This window comes from Balaenoptera physalus (genome assembly GCF_965194825.1).
Source record: "Balaenoptera physalus genome assembly, chromosome: 5".
Lineage (NCBI taxonomy): Eukaryota > Metazoa > Chordata > Mammalia > Artiodactyla > Balaenopteridae > Balaenoptera > Balaenoptera physalus.
The window spans coordinates 47356539-47370550 of NC_138884.1; the positions used below are offsets into that span (position 1 = coordinate 47356539).

The 14012-nt window shown below is 35.3% G+C and overlaps 1 protein-coding gene across 3 annotated transcripts in view; it reads left to right on the forward strand.

The window, feature by feature from the left end:
• COPS4 (COP9 signalosome subunit 4) overlaps positions 1–14012 on the forward strand; it is a 36631-nt gene that overhangs the window by 9478 nt on the left and 13141 nt on the right. For all 3 annotated transcript variants that reach the window (XM_082463652.1, XM_082463650.1, XM_082463651.1), the window contains 4 exons: positions 1359–1510; positions 2590–2693; positions 7877–8030; positions 8184–8334. In XM_082463652.1, the coding sequence (XP_082319778.1) occupies positions 1359–1510; positions 2590–2693; positions 7877–8030; positions 8184–8334 (561 nt within the window). The remainder of the gene's footprint in view (positions 1–1358; positions 1511–2589; positions 2694–7876; positions 8031–8183; positions 8335–14012) is intronic.

Consider the following 14012-nt stretch of genomic DNA (forward strand, 5'->3'; position numbering starts at 1 on the left):
TAGCCCTATATAATATATTATAAAATGAGTCTCAGGATTAAGTGACTTTTTCCCCCAAGGACATTCAGTTAGTCAGTGGCAGAGCCCAGACTAGAAATTAGGTTTTCTTACTTATAGTTCTTATTTACTTATATTTCCCTGAGAAGTGCTAGTTTGTGTAGTAATTTCTAACAGTTATAGATGCCTAATGGCACTTGTAATGAAACTGTTCTCAGTCACATGCAGTCTCATCCAATTCCAATTAATATACTATAAACTGATTAGTTACAAGGCCTGTCAGTTACTGCCTCAAAAAATTGGGGCCTGCAATGTGAAACAAACTGGCAATGGTTTCAGAAAAACTCTTTGAGTGGCTTTTTTTTAAGACCGTTGCACTTAGTAGCAAAAGAGTAGTGCTTTTTATAAACTTTGATCTTTATATAAACTTTGAATTCAATGAACCACCAAAAAAAAAGCAGTCTACTGTTAAAATCATTTGCATCAACTGAATAGTTTTGAACTGTCGTTTATTTCCCCAGTAACTACTGATTTAAACTTAATTTATCTAAGGAGTGGTTCACAAGCATGATGCATCTTTTTAAAATGTAATAATAGTGATAATAATAACTAACGTTTGCTGAGTGCTATGTGCCAGGTATTGTTTAAAGCACTTTATGTATATTGCATTTAAGCTTCACAGCAACCTTATCCACATTTTGCAGAAGAGGAAAGAGAAGCACAGAGAAGTTAAGTCTCTTGCCTGAGGGCATGTAATCAGGAGGATTTGGAAGCAGTGTGGCTCCAGAGTTTTCATCCTTAATCATATATAATAATACCTCATAAATGTTTATAAACAGTGTCATAAAATATGTCTGTGCATCTAGTGCTGACCTAAGTTCTTATTTGTTGCTTTTATCAGGAAAGTACAAGTGGCAGTAACTGTCACTACTCGCTTTACTTAAACTTCATGAAAATTATTTCACTGTTTCTTCTTTAACTCTTTTTTTGTAGCTAGGTGGAATATAAGAAAATAAATAAAAATGTAAGTGTTTCTGTGCCTTCACTTTGTAGAAAAATAAAGAAGAGAAAAGAATGACGTAAAATTCTCAACTGTTAAAACTTTTTCCCAGCCATTTCTGTTTCTTAGAAAAGTTGTGGTATTTTTACTGTTTTGGTGTAGTTGTTATGTGATCAAATAATTCAGCATAAGGAAAACTGGTTCTATAATATAAGGTCACAGGGGTGTGGAGATCCCTAAATAATGCTTTGAAGAGTACACTGGTATATATTATTTTTAGTATTAATTTTAGGTGAAAATTGATTGCTTAATGAAAACATAAATTACTCATGTTTTCTTATCCCTTACTTTTTTTAACAAGTGGTAAATGAGAATGTCAGCCTCGTGATCTCTCGCCAGTTGCTGACTGATTTCTGCACACATCTCCCTAACCTACCTGATAGCACAGCCAAAGAAATCTATCATTTCACCTTGGAAAAGATCCAGCCTAGAGTCATTTCATTTGAGGAGCAGGTAAAAACCTAGAGCAGTGGTTTTTGTTTTGTTTTTAGGACTCTGTTTATTATGTGTTTCTTTTTTTAAAAATTGAGATATAATTGATGTACAATATTATTATAAGTTGCAGGTGTACAACATAGTCATTCACGATTTTTAAAGGTTATATTCCATTTATAGTTATTATAAAATATTGGCTATTAGAGTGGTGATTTTTAAACTTAAGATAGCAGCAATTATTTTGAGAGATACTATTAAATTTTTAAAGGAGATAATCATTCAACTTCATTTTTACAAAACAGTGTGCCAAACAGCATTTTACAATGTAAGATCAAATAAATATTATGATGTTTTAAGTCCAGCTGACATTTGCTCATATACTATAATTTGGTTTTATGAACCAAATATTACTCTTTAGATAATTTTTTAAAATTTTATGTATTTATTTATTTATTTTATTTTTGGCTGCGTTGGGTCTTCGTTGCTGCGCACGGGCTTTCTCTAGTTGCGGCGAGCGGGGGCTACTCTTGGTTGCGGCGCGCGGGCTTCTCACTGCGGTGGCTTCTCTTGTTGCGGAGCACGGGCTCTAGGCACGTGGGCTTCAGTAGTTGTGGCACATGGGCTCTAGAGTGCAGGCTCAGTAGTTGTGGCACACGGGCTTAGTTGCTCTGCGGCATGTGGGATCTTCCCGGACCAGGGCTCAAACCTGTGTCCCCTGCATTGGCAGGCAGATTCTTAACCACTGTGCCACCAGGGAAGTCCTTAGATAATTTTTAAAAATCAGTAAAATTGTTGATTAGGCTGAGAACGTAGGAGAACTCCAGCATTATATATGCAGTGACACAAAAGCAAAACTTAATATTTAAACTAAATTATTGCCATAATCCACATTGCAGAAATGTGTTAGTTCACTCTTTTGATATTCTGTGAATGCAAAATTCATTAAAAATTTGGGTAGTCTAGGTAAACTTTTACTATTTACTTGCCTGCATAATACGTTGAATGAGAGCATTGTCAGAATAGATTATCATCTATTTATTTTAACTAGTTTACTAATATCAGTGGAAATAACTTAACATGTATACCTCCTATTCCAGGTTGCTTCCATAAGACAGCATCTTGCATCCATATATGAAAAAGAAGAAGATTGGAGAAATGCAGCCCAAGTGTTGGTGGGAATTCCTTTGGAAACAGGACAAAAGTATAGTAAATAGTGGATATAAAACATGTATAATTGTTCACTTACTTTTTTCTTACATTCTGGTACAGGAAACAGATAATGAACAATTTAATAAATAAATAAGTAAAATTTGTACTATTTTAGAAGGTGATAAGTGCTATGGGGAAAAGGGGCAAAGTGGGGGACAGGATGTATTATTAAATAGGGTGATTAGAGTGGTAGGGTGGTCCTGATATCACCTTTTCAAACACTTGAAGGAGGTAACAGAGTAGCTATGAGCTGCCTGAGGGAAGAGTATCAGTAGATCCTCTTAGAGAGGATGGCTAGTGCAAAGGCCCTAAGACTGGAACATGCTTGGAGTGTTTTAAGAAGAGCAGGGAGACCACTGTGGGTGGAGTGAGCAAAGGGGAGTGTGATAGAGGGTGAGATCAGAGAGTACTGGGCACCAGATTACATGGGGTCTTGTAAGCCATTGTAAGGCCTTTGGCTTTTTTTCTAAGTAAAGCAATGGGGAGCCACTGGAGGATTTTGTACAGAGGACTGGCATGATCTGATCATGTTAGATCATTCTAACTACTGGGTTGAGAATAAACTGTAGGCATGCAATGATAGAAGTAGGGACATTAGTGAAGAGGCTTATGAGCTACTGCAGGTGAGATGGAGATTGTGAGAAATGTTGGACCTTGGATGTGTTTTTAAGGTAAAGCTAAGGGTTTCTCGACAACTTGGATTTGGAGTACAAGAAAAAGAGCCAAGATAAGTCCTGAGTTTTGGTCTGAATAACTGGGAAAATAAAGTTGCCATCTACTGAGTGGTAAAGAATAGGTTTTGGGGGAAGATCAAGAGTTCTGTTTTGGACATGTGATAACCAAGTGGAAATATCTAGTAGGGAGTTGAATATATTAGTCTGGAGTTTAGGAGACTAGACTCTAGTCTGGACTAGAGATGTACATTTTGGAGTCATTGACATATAAATGGAATTTAAAGCCTTTAGATTGGACGAGATCTCCAAGGGAGGGCATATAGGTAGAGAAGAGCACTGAGTACTGAGCAATCTGACATTAAGAGGTCAGGGGCAGGAGGAAGATACAGCAACTGAGGATTGTCCATTGCGGTAAGAGGAAAACCAGAAGAATGTGGAGTGTGATATCTCAGAAGCCAAATGAGGAAAATGTATCAGGAAGGAACAAGTGATCAACATGGTGTTGATGGTCAAGTAAGATGAGGAGTTGAAGGTGAACCGTAAAACGTAGTAACATGGAGGTCATTGGTGACCTTGTTTTGCTGAAATGGTGAGAGTGAAAGCCTGATTGGAGCTGTTTAAAAGAGAATGGGAAGAGAAGAACTGGAGATGGTGAGCATGGGCAGCTCTTTGGGGAAGTTTTCATAAAAGGGAGCAGAGAAGTAGGGTAGAAGATGACAGCAAAGGTTAGGTTGAGATTATTTTTTCTTTTACGATTCAGTGGAAAGCAAAAATTTGACATAGGGGAGTAGTGGAGAGGATTCTTGCAGGAGTAGACTAGAGGGGAAGGAATCCAGTGGAGGGATAGGCTTCAGATAGGAGCATGGACAGTTCATTTGTGGCAGAGTTTCTCAGCCTGGCACTCCTGGCATTTTAGATTGGATAATTCTTTGTCATGGAGGCTGTCCTGTGTATTGCAGATGTTTAGCAGCATCAGCGGTCTCTACTCACTAGATGCCAATGACACCACTATGCCTAGTTGTGACAATCAAAAATGTCTGTAGACATTGCAGATTGTTCCCTGGTGGGCAGAATAGCCCCAGTGATCTATGGTAACAGCCAGGAACACAGAGTATATGGGTGCAGATATTAGTAATGTGGTGGTGGAGTTTGTGCAAGTACTCTTTTCTTTGATTGTTTCAATACTCTTTTTTTTTTTTTTTTAAATGAATAGTGTCTTTTCTTTTTCTTTTTTAAAAATTTATTTATTTATTTATTTATGCCTGTGTTGGGTCTTCGTTTCTGTGCTAGGGCTTTCTCTAGTTGTGGCAAGCGGGGGCCACTCTTCATCGCGGTGCATGGGCCTCTCACTATCGCGGCCTCTCTTGTTGCAGAGCACAGGCTCCACATGCGCAGGCTCAGTAATTGTGGCTCACGGGCCCAGTTGCTCCGCGGCATGCGGGATCTTCCCAGCCCAGGGCTCGAACCCGTGTCCCCTGCATTGGCAGGCAGATTCTCAACCACTGCGCCACCAGGGAAGCCCCTGTTTCAATACTCTTAGTGAAGTTGGAATCAGAGTCATCAGCTGAAGTGTGGATGGGGGTGAGAGTTGTGAGGTTGAGGAGATATAAGAATATCAAAAAAAATTCTCTGGGAGAGTGGGACAGTGAATGGACTAGAAATGTACAGTGTGCAGCATTAAGACTCATTTAAAGGTTGTAGTCACTAAAATGAGATCAGTCAGATTGGTTGGGTGTTTTTCTTCATCAGAGTTCGGCTACGTGGTTGCTGGAAAGGAGTAGATGAACTATTACGTTTAACCAGCATTATGATTTTGCCCAACAAGTATGACAGCATGAGAGGGCCAAGGGAGATGAGTACACGTGCAATTCAGTGATGGAAATGATTGACCATAGGAATTAAGGCAGGTAAGGAGGAAGTGAGGCCTTTAAGGGGGAAAATACAGTAACAGTGTAGTAGGATCAGTGGTTTGGAGTCACAATGGGTTCAATGGATTGTTAGGTTTGAGATACTAGGGAAAATGAGATGGAAAAACAATTAGAAAAAATTAAGATGATAGTTTGTAACTCTTATCCAGCCAGTCTTACCTTTGATATGTATTTTTTAAAATATTTATAGTTCTTTATGAAACATTCCTCCAAAGTATATTGTATAGAAGGATGAAAGGTGTGAAACTCTTGGTTGTATCATTAAACACACTTCCTCTTTCAGTTGGCAAGTATAAAAATACCAACTGAATGACAAAAAATATTTTCAGTTACTTCTCTACTCTTTTATCAGGTGAATAATGGATTCTTTTTTTGTCTTCATTAATATTTGTGATCATAAGTCAAACACTACTTCAGGCATCTTGCCTTTTGTGCATTTATGAAATTGTTAGACAGTGATGCCCCTTGAAAAAGCAACCAGTATATGAAAAAGCCTTCATTCATACGTAGATGTTGAATTTTGTTTTCTAAGACCTCTTGTTAATTTGGGTTTTTTCTTGGATAGTTTGAAAAGGCTGGAGGCTTTCTTTTTTTTTTTTTATAAGTTGTTTTTTTTTTTTTATTAATTTTATGGCTGTGTTGGGTCTTCGTTTCTGTGCGAGGGCTTTCTCTAGTTGCGGCGAGCAGGGGCCACTCTTAATCGCGGTGCGCGAGCCTCTCACTATCGCAGCCTCTCTTGTTGTGGAGCACAGGCTCCAGACGCGCAGGCTCAGTAATTGTGGCTCACAGGCCCAGTTGCTCCGCGGCATGTGGGATCCTCCCGGACCAGGGCTCGAACCCGTGTCCCCTGCATTGGCAGGCAGATTCTCAACCACTGCACCACCAGGGAAGCCCTGGAGGCTTTCTTAATTGCTTTGATCTTATTCTGTCTGGAACAGTTTCTCCCTAGCACAGAGCAAATGATTTATTTTCATTGGTAGTTGATGTAAATATAAAATAAATATTGTTGGGATTTCCCTGGTGGTGCAGTGGTTAAGAATCCGCCTGCCAATGCAGGGGACATGGGTTCGAGCCCTGATCTAGGAAGATCCCACATTCCACAGCTACTGAAGCCCGTGCGCCTAGAGCCCATGCTCCACAACAAGAGAGGCCACTGCAATGAGAAGCCCGCATACTGCAAGGAAGAGTGGCCCCCGCTCACTGCAACTAGAGAAACCCACTCGCAGCACCAAAGACCCAATGCAGCCAAAAATAAATAAATAAAATAAATTTAAAAACTTATAAAAAAAATAGATATTGTTCTTTGCAGTGGTGGTAATTATCATTTTGAGAGTACTATAACATTATCTGTGAGGATACCAAGAACTGAAAATTCAGTGGTTTTCTAAACAAGTTAAAGTGATGTGGGTAAATTATTGAGAGCCTGTTTCTTTAAAAAATGATTCATTCTGATTATGAAAGTAATAGACATAATAGATATCTTGGCATAAAATATGAAAATGCAAAAAATGTGGTGCTGTTTATTAGCAGTTTATGTAAATATGAGTTGTGAATGGAAATAATATAATAAAAAAATAATATATGACTTATGAAAAATTTTGAATTGATGTAAAAATTTTTGAAGAATTAATTTCAAAGCTGGGCCAAGTCAGTTGTAAACTCTGTTCTTGCCAAATGGTGGCTCCACTTTTGCTGGTAAATAGAATTAATTTTTCTGTGAGGATTAATCTTGAATTATGTGAGTTTTGAATTATGTTGGGTCTTCAGTTATGCATTTCTTGCATAAAATGTGACTATTGGGGTAAAGAAGAAAAATGAAAACCACCTGTATTCTCAGAGATAATTGCTATTACTATCTTGATTACATGTATAGAAATACATTTGAATGATGTTTTATGTACTGTTTTATCCAATTTTTTCACTTAGCAAAAACTTATGACTATTATCAGAAGTAATTATTATAATAACTGTATAGCATCTACCATCTTTATGTACCACAACTTAATTGATTACCACAAATACGATTATGGGTGATTTCCATTTTTTTTTAAATTACGGATATTTATGAATAACTTTACAAATGAATATTCTGTACATATATATGTACGTACAACCATGATATTTTTTTTTAAGGATTTATTTTTTAGAGGTAAGATACAGTAGGTAAAGAGGATGTGCATTTTTAAAGGATTCAAAGGATGGTTGGAGAGCATACTGCCAAATTGTTTTCCAGGATGGTTGTACATGTTCATAGTTCCCCTGGTAGTATATGATATGTCCCTGAACTGTGCTTTTTTTGTTTTTGTTTTTTTTAAGATATTTGATTTGTGAGATTACCTGAGGATTAGAAGAAGCTAAAATAAAACATGAACAATGATAAAAATAATAAAAATTCAATAAATCTTATTCTGGAAATATGTTTTAGCTTGTCTATGTAATATACTGCAGTAAAAAGTATGATTCCCTTATATTAACAGAATATATATAAAGAAAAAATAACGTATTTCCTACCACCCCCCCAAATTTTCTTGATGAAATATTTAGTCATTCTGTGTCTTTCTGTTACACCCTAGACAGTACAATGTAGATTATAAACTGGAGACGTACCTGAAGATCGCTAGGCTGTATCTGGAGGACGACGACCCAGTCCAGGCAGAGGCTTACATAAATCGGGCATCATTGCTTCAGAATGAATCAACCAATGAACAGTTACAGATACATTATAAGGTAACGGACGAGCTAATTTGGAAAATTGATTTTGTATTGCAGAATCCTTCAGTAATAAGGTGCTCCAGAATATCTGATAAATGCTGTTACATAATAGAAATTTTCTTTTGCTTTCTATTTTTCTCCCTAATTGAAACATTTTCCCTCTTATAGGTATGCTATGCACGTGTTCTTGATTATAGAAGAAAATTCATTGAAGCTGCACAAAGGTACAATGAGCTCTCTTACAAGACAATAGTGCACGAAAGTGAAAGACTAGAGGCCTTAAAACATGCTCTGCACTGTACCATCTTAGCATCAGCAGGTAAACACGTCATTACGCTTTAATGAACAGTAAGTTAGCTTTGCTTAATAATTTCAGGTTCATTACTATCTGAGGATCTAGCAAGGAGCTATTCTTTAAGCAGATGTCTTATTAATAAAATTATGATAGATTTAAACAGTTAAAAACAGCACATTGCTAACTTAAGACATTTTAAAATATGCATTTATCAGCCTATCACCCACAGGTATTAGGAATAGTTAAGAGATAATCTGAAGTTTAGTTCCCCTAAAATATCACTGAAAAAATGGATATTAAATTAAGTGAGAATTAGACAAAGGGAAATGAAAATTAAAGTCTAGAAATGAGTGCTGTGATAATGTACTGCTTTGGGTTTTTTTTTTTTTTTTAATCTTCAAGCCTCAGTTTTAGACCTGATGCTTATCTTTTTCTTCCATAAATATAAATAATAAACTATTCTGTATTCTTTTTTACTAAACTGTAGCATGTAAATCATTCAACTTATAAAGCAGGAAAGGGCATCGAGAGGAAATGCTGATAATTCTAAGCCATGGCTTTTCTAAATCATTTTAGCATGTCTATTTTTGAACTGTGTTTAGTTGAGAGCCTAATGACATGTTCAGACTACACATTTCATTCTCTTTGAAGCAGTCATCTTATTTGTTTTTATTTTTGTTACTGAAAAGACAGTACATAAAATGGACTGCTTTGTACTCTGAAGAACTATTACTGATTCTTTTATTTCCTTCCATATAAAAGTGTGTATCCTCTTTTTTATACACAAATGATAGCATGATAGATACACTTTTGCAACTTTCTTTTTTTATGTGGATATTCATTACAGTGGTCTTTATATGTCATTACATAAAGCTCATTCTTTTTGATTTTCTATTGTTTGGCTTTATCTTAATCAGTCAATTATAAACAATGCTGTAGTGATTATACACATATATGAATATATGTATAGGTTAAATTCTTGAATCTAAGGGTACATAACATTTAAAATTTTGATAGAAATTATAAGTTGCCCTTTAATGTTAGACCTTCTAAACAACAATATCTTTGTGAACCTGGTTACTCACACACATATTACCAAATTTTTTTATCCTTGCTAACCTGGTAGAAGAAAAATAGTATTTCATTCTAGTTTTAATTTGCATTTCATTTATCATGAATACTCTTGGACATCTTTTCATGTGTTTAAAAAAATTGTTGAAAAACCCATTTTTTTGAGTGAATTACCTGTTTATGTCCATTAACCATTTTTTTTCTGTTTTTATCTTTTTGTTTTTATAAAAGCTCTTCATGTATATAAGAAATTAACAATTTTTCTCCCAATTTATTGTCCCCTTTTTGGCTTTGTTTATGAAATTTTTGCCATGCAGAAACTTTAAATTTTTATATAGTTAAATATTTTAATCTTTTATGGGTTTTGTTGACTTGCTTAGAAACGTCTTCTCTATTGTGAAATTACATATTTTAAATTCCTTCATGTTTTCTTCCAGTACTTTAAGTTTTCAAATCCTCTGGTCTCAGGACCCCCTTAGACTCTGAATAATCGAGAACCCTAGAGAGCTTTTGTTTATGTAGGGTATATCTGTTGTTTATTGAATTAGAAATTGAAGTGAGAAATTTTAAAATATTTATTAATTCATTTAAAAGTAACAATAATAGATCTATTAGGTATAAACATAAATGACATTTTAATTTAATTTTATTTGTTTTTTGGTTGCACCACACGGCTTGTAGGATCTTAGTTCTCCGACCAGGGATCGAACCCGGGCCCCGGGCAGTGGGAGCGCACAGCCCTAACCACTGGACTGCCAGGGAATTCCTGACATTTTTATAAAATAGCTGTTTTTTCTAAAACAAAAAAAGTTAGAGAATTGGAATTGTTTTACTTTTGACCTTACAAGTCTTTTCATTGTCTAGCTTAATAGACAGAAATTGAATTCTTAAATGTACTTCTGTGCTTAGCCTGTTCTGATATGTTTTGGTGGGAGTATATGAAGAAAACCCAGCTTCACACAGATATGTAGTTGGAAAAAGGAGGCATGTTTAGTGACTTTTTCAGATAATCGTGGGTATTCATCTTTGATACTATAACTTGACAAGTAGTGTAGTTTCTTATGGGTTAATTGGAATGTGGCATCTGAAACCATATCAGTGAACATTTTGCACTCTATAATGTTAAAATCTTGGTCTGCCTTCAACGTTGATGCATATTTTACCCATGTAAGATTTTGTACCATCATGTATTGGTTGTTTGGAAAATGTTGGTTTGCTGATTTATGCAGAGCTTCCAAATATTGATGTACTTTATTACACAATATCCCATATACAATGTATTACCACTGATCTCATCAGAAAAACCTTTAAGTATTGGAAGGTTGTCAGCCTCATAGTAGCAGATACAAGTTTTCAAAAATTTTAATTTTTTTCTTTAAAACTCAAATTTTATCAAGGGCAGCAAATGCTGTTCGTTGGTGGTAACAGGCTCACTTTGCTCATTTTTAAGAAAACGTCTGCCAAATACCTAAGTCTGGAAACCATAATTTGTCAGTTGTTATTTTAAGTGCATATGTTCCATGAGAAAGAGACTAGTTCAGCTTGCACTGTTTCCTTGGGACAACCATTATACTTTGGTTTACAGCAAAAGTGCTGTAAGTACATATCCCATTTCGTCACACAAAATATTAAAAAGGTGTGTTCTCAAGTGTCAAGATTTAATGAAAATAATTTTTTACTGCTGCTAGGACATTCTTAAGTGAAACTATCTCTTTTGACTGTTGAGTGTGTGGCATAATATAGTTTGTTGCCAGTGCCACTGCCTTGATTTGTGCTATGGTGCCAGTAATCTTTGCCACCATTGCTTTTGCACCAGCAGTGCAAATGTCAACTCAGTGAAGAAGGCAAATGATGTCTTTGTTATTCTAAATTTAGTGTCAACCACTGATCCCTTGAAAAGGTCATGGGGACCCCCTTTGAGAATCGCTGCTTTAGGGTTTCATTTTTTACCTTCATGCTTCCTCCTAGTCACGATCTCTAACCCCTGCCCCCCAAGAGTCATCACTAGTATAGATTAGTTTCGCCTACTTAAATTTACCTATAAATCCTAATCCAGTTGGATTTATTTTAGTGTAAGAAATGAGATAGGAAATTAACGTTTGTTTGTTTGTTTTTCTAAATGGCTAGTTATTTAACCTGGCATTCTTTATTGAATAATCCATCTTTTTTTTCCCTGTTGATTTGAAGCACACGGTAGTAGATTTCTGGACATAGTATTCTGTTCCGTTAATTAGCCTGTCTATTTATGAATATACTTGTACTATGCTCTTCAAATTATTATAGCTTTATAGTGTTTTATTATCTAGCAGATCTACTTCCCCTTCATTACTCTTTTTCTAAATTTTCCTGGCTTTTTGTCATATTTGCTTTCTCTCTCACTCTCTCTCATACGCACACACACATATTTTTTGATGTATCATTTTAAAGTAAGTTGTAGGCCATCATGACACTCCCTCTTTATATATCATCATGTATCTCCATAGAACAGGAACATTTTTCTACATAACTGCAATACCATCATCATCCCTAAAAAAATTAACAGTGATTCCACTGTAGAATTTAGCAGCTGGTCCATATTATCACTGCCCCAGTTAGCTCAAGAATATCTTTTATACCTGCCTTTTTCCCCTTGAACAAGGAGCAACTTCATGTGTGGCATTTGGTGATTATGGCTCTTTAGTCTTTAGGCTCTTTTAGTCTAGAGTAGTTTCCTTATTTTTCCTGCCAACTTTATTGTGATATAGTTGACATACAACACTGTATAGCTGCCTCACTTAAAAAAAGAAAAAATACTGACTTTGAAGTTGTTAGGTAAAATGTCCTTCATCCTAGATTTTTTGATATATATATTGTTTTTTTATTCCTTAATCCCCTATATTTCCTGTAAAATGGAAGTTAGCCAGAGGTGAGATTAGATTCAGGTTAATTTTTTTCTAGCAAGAATACCTTATAATGGTGCTGTGTACTTGCTCTTGAATCACATGAGAGAGCACACACTGTCAGGTTGGTCCCACTGTTAGTGATGCTGAGTTTGTTCATTTGATTAAGGTAGAAATTCCATTGTAAAGGTACATTGTCCTCTTTGTATTTTGTAAATAATTCATGGGGTGCTGCTTTGACACTACAAAAATCCTGTTCCCCAAATTCCTTTCACATATTCCTTTCCATAATTTAATAGCTATTAATAATCCTTGCCTGGATCACTCATTATATGTGTAATATAAAATGAAAATGAAAAATGTTGATTTACTAATTCTTTTCTTCTGTATTTATTAGATAGTATTCTTCAGGAGCTTTCCTTTTTACTTCCTTTTTTCTCCTTTTTTTTTTTCCCAAATATCACTGTGGATTTTTTCTTAGCTTATTTTTCTGCATGTATAATATACACACAGAAAACTGTACATATCAAAAGTGTACAATTTGATGAATTGTCACAAATGAACACCATCATGTAATCAACGTCCAGAACAAGAAACAAAATATTACCAGCACCCTGAAATATTCTGTCCTGCTTTCTCCTAACCACTGGCCCCAACCCCTATCCCCCAAGAGCAATTGTTAATATATATTAGTTTTGCCTGCTTCTTATATTTATATAAATGAAATCATATAGTATATATACTCTTGTCTTGCCTCTTTTGCTCAACTTTATGAAATTTATCCACATTGTTACATTCAGTTTCATCATTTTCATTGTTGCGTGGTATCCCATTATGTGAATATACCACAATTTGTTTATCCTATTGCCTTCTTATTAGCTATTAGTAATAGTACTGCTGTGAACATTCTTGTATATTTGACTCTGTTTTTTATTTATTCAGTGTGTTACAATAAATTATAGTTGTTATTCTTTTTGATGCTCAAATTATCCCAAATATGACCAAATTTTGTCTTTTTGACACAGCCCCATTAGTCTTTGAGCACTTGCCTGAAATGTATCAATAGCATAAAAAGATGCTTCAGGCTCCTTTTGTACTTTCCCTGTTCCAGACATGAAATCAGCTATTTTTTGAGGATCTCTAGTTCCTTTTAATGAGGATAGTGAGATCAGGTTACTAGATATGCTCATTGATGCTTGGTATCATTGTCATTAGGCTCTTTCAGTATATAGAGCTAAAAATAAATTTAAAAAGAAAAAGTTTGTTCATAATATTATTTCCATTAATTCAGTTTTTAATGTCATCAGTTGTCATGTATTTTTCACCATTTAAAGGTCCTTGAAGGTATAAATTGAAACTATGAAAATCAAATTTCCCATCTCTGAAATGTTTGTTCATCTTTTATAAATTTCTTATTATTAGGGGAAGAATGCGTGTTCATTGTAGGAGTACAGATAAGCAAGAAGAAGAAAATTACAACTATAACTGGAACCACGTGTAACATTTTGGCATATAGTTGGCTCTCCATATCCAGGGGTTCCTCATCCGCAGATTCAACCAACTGTGGATTGAAAATATTTGGGGAAAAAAATTCTAGGAAGTTCCAAAAGGAAAACTTGAATTTGCCATGTGCCAGCAACGATTTACATAGCATTTACATAGATAGATCATCTCTAGGTATTATACATAATCTAGAGATGATCTAAAGTATAGGGGAGGATGTATGAAGGTAATGTAAATACAACATCACTT